The 1,755-nt window shown below is 50.0% G+C and overlaps 1 protein-coding gene across 1 annotated transcript; it reads right to left on the bottom strand.

Annotated features, from left to right (window-relative positions):
• Positions 1 to 8: 8 nt before the first annotated feature.
• On the bottom strand, positions 9 to 1,749 carry LOC111664532 (cannabinoid receptor type 1A). The gene has a single exon (XM_023419165.1). The coding sequence runs from the start codon at positions 1,722 to 1,724 to the stop codon at positions 315 to 317; it is 1,410 nt and encodes a 469-aa protein (XP_023274933.1). The 5' UTR covers positions 1,725 to 1,749; the 3' UTR covers positions 9 to 314.
• Positions 1,750 to 1,755: the final 6 nt, after the last annotated feature.

Consider the following 1,755-nt stretch of genomic DNA (forward strand, 5'->3'; position numbering starts at 1 on the left):
TACAAAAATATAATATGCCTCCACTAATTGGATATCATGAAGTCTATGGTAAACAGCAGACTTGGGATAGTCTTTGATAATCCTTTCAAATCATGAGTCCTTTTCTATGACCTTGCAATACCATTTGGCACTTTGGCACACTATGTACTTACACACAAACCTAAATTAATGCAACCACTAAAGCGTCTATGTGAGGATGTAAGTCAATACTTTCAAGAGAGGATTTTTTTTTTCTCTAACTTCTGCTTCATTGTGTTGAATGGCATTGTTTGGGGGGGGGGTGACATTTACACAGTTTCCTCTGTGATGGCCAATTAGACAGCTTCTGCAGAAGTTTCAGTTGACACAGACATTGTTACTTTGGCTATTTTCACAGTGGTCTTCACGCAGCTCTCTGCAGCCCTGTTGGCAGAAATGTTGGCATTTCTGTTCTGGCAGTCTGACTCGAGGCTATTGTCCAGCTGCTGGGCACTGCCCCTGCAGGCATGGCAGGAGCTGAGGAAGGCGTGCCGCAGGTCCTTGCTCCTCAAGGCATAAATGATTGGGTTGACGGTGGAGTTGAGCAGGCAGAGCATGCAGCAGAATGCAAATATTGTCTTGACGTCATCGTCCATCTTCCAGAAGAGGTCATAGACCATGATGGCGAGCACCGGGCCCCAGCAGATCACCAGCACCACCAGGATAAGCACCAGGGTCTTGGCCAGACGGATGTCCATGCGTGCCTGCTCGGGGCGGGTGGTCAGCACTTTAGTACCATCTGCTGAGTAAACAACAAGGCTCTTCTGGGAGGCCCGGCTCAGCATGCGCACTGCATGGTGGTGTGCTTTCCACAGGATGTATATGTAGGCGTAGATGATGAAAAGAACCAGCACACTGGTTACACCGATCCAGAACATCAGGTAGTTCTCATCAATTAGAGGGAATATGTCTGAGCAAACAGAATTGAGACGTTTACAGTTCCAGCCCAGCAGAGGTAGCACTGCGATGACGATGGAGATGGTCCACATCATGCAAAAGGCTATGACAGCCTTCGTCCGTGTCACAATGCGCCTGTATGCGAGAGGCCGGTGAATGGAGATGTACCGGTCTATAGCTGTGAGGAAAAGGCTCCCCACAGACGCTGTGAACGATGCTGTGACTCCACCCAACTTGAAGAGAAAAACATTGGGACTGTCCTTCCTGTGGAAAACATGGAAGTCCAGAAAGCTGTAGACAAAGATGACACTGCCCAGCAGGTCAGCCACAGCCAGACTGCCAATGAAGTGGTAGGACGGCCGGCAGCGGAGGGTGCGGGACTGCAGGATGACGCAGAGCACCACCAGGTTCTCCAGCACCGTGAAGGTGCCCAGAGTCAGAGACATCACAGCCACAGCCAGCTGCTGGCTGGGAGTCAGGATCATGAAACACTCCATGTCCATAAAGTTCTCCCCACATTGTATATTGTCAGTCTCATCTCTGAATGTGCTCCTGTTGCCAAACAAGTCTGTGGCATTGGTGGGGAAGAAGGGGATGCCCTTGAGGATGAGCTCCTCCTCTGCAGGTACTTTGTTTGCGAAGGAGTTGCTGCGGAATGCAGACAGGGGCTTCTGCAGAGAGAAGGTGCCCTTGAAGTCTACATCATTGAGGGGGTCATCATAGTTAGCATCGTTGGAGCCCAGATACTGTAAACCAGATGTAATAGTCCGGAAGGTGGTGTCCGCCACAGCATCCAGCACAGATTTCATGGCTGTGTCTGAGGGTAATACTGCAGTGTAA

This window comes from Seriola lalandi, unplaced genomic scaffold (assembly GCF_002814215.2).
Source record: "Seriola lalandi dorsalis isolate HSWRI2012SDOR001 ecotype SW California unplaced genomic scaffold, Sedor1 jcf7180002001592, whole genome shotgun sequence".
NCBI classification, from domain to species: domain Eukaryota; kingdom Metazoa; phylum Chordata; class Actinopteri; order Carangiformes; family Carangidae; genus Seriola; species Seriola lalandi.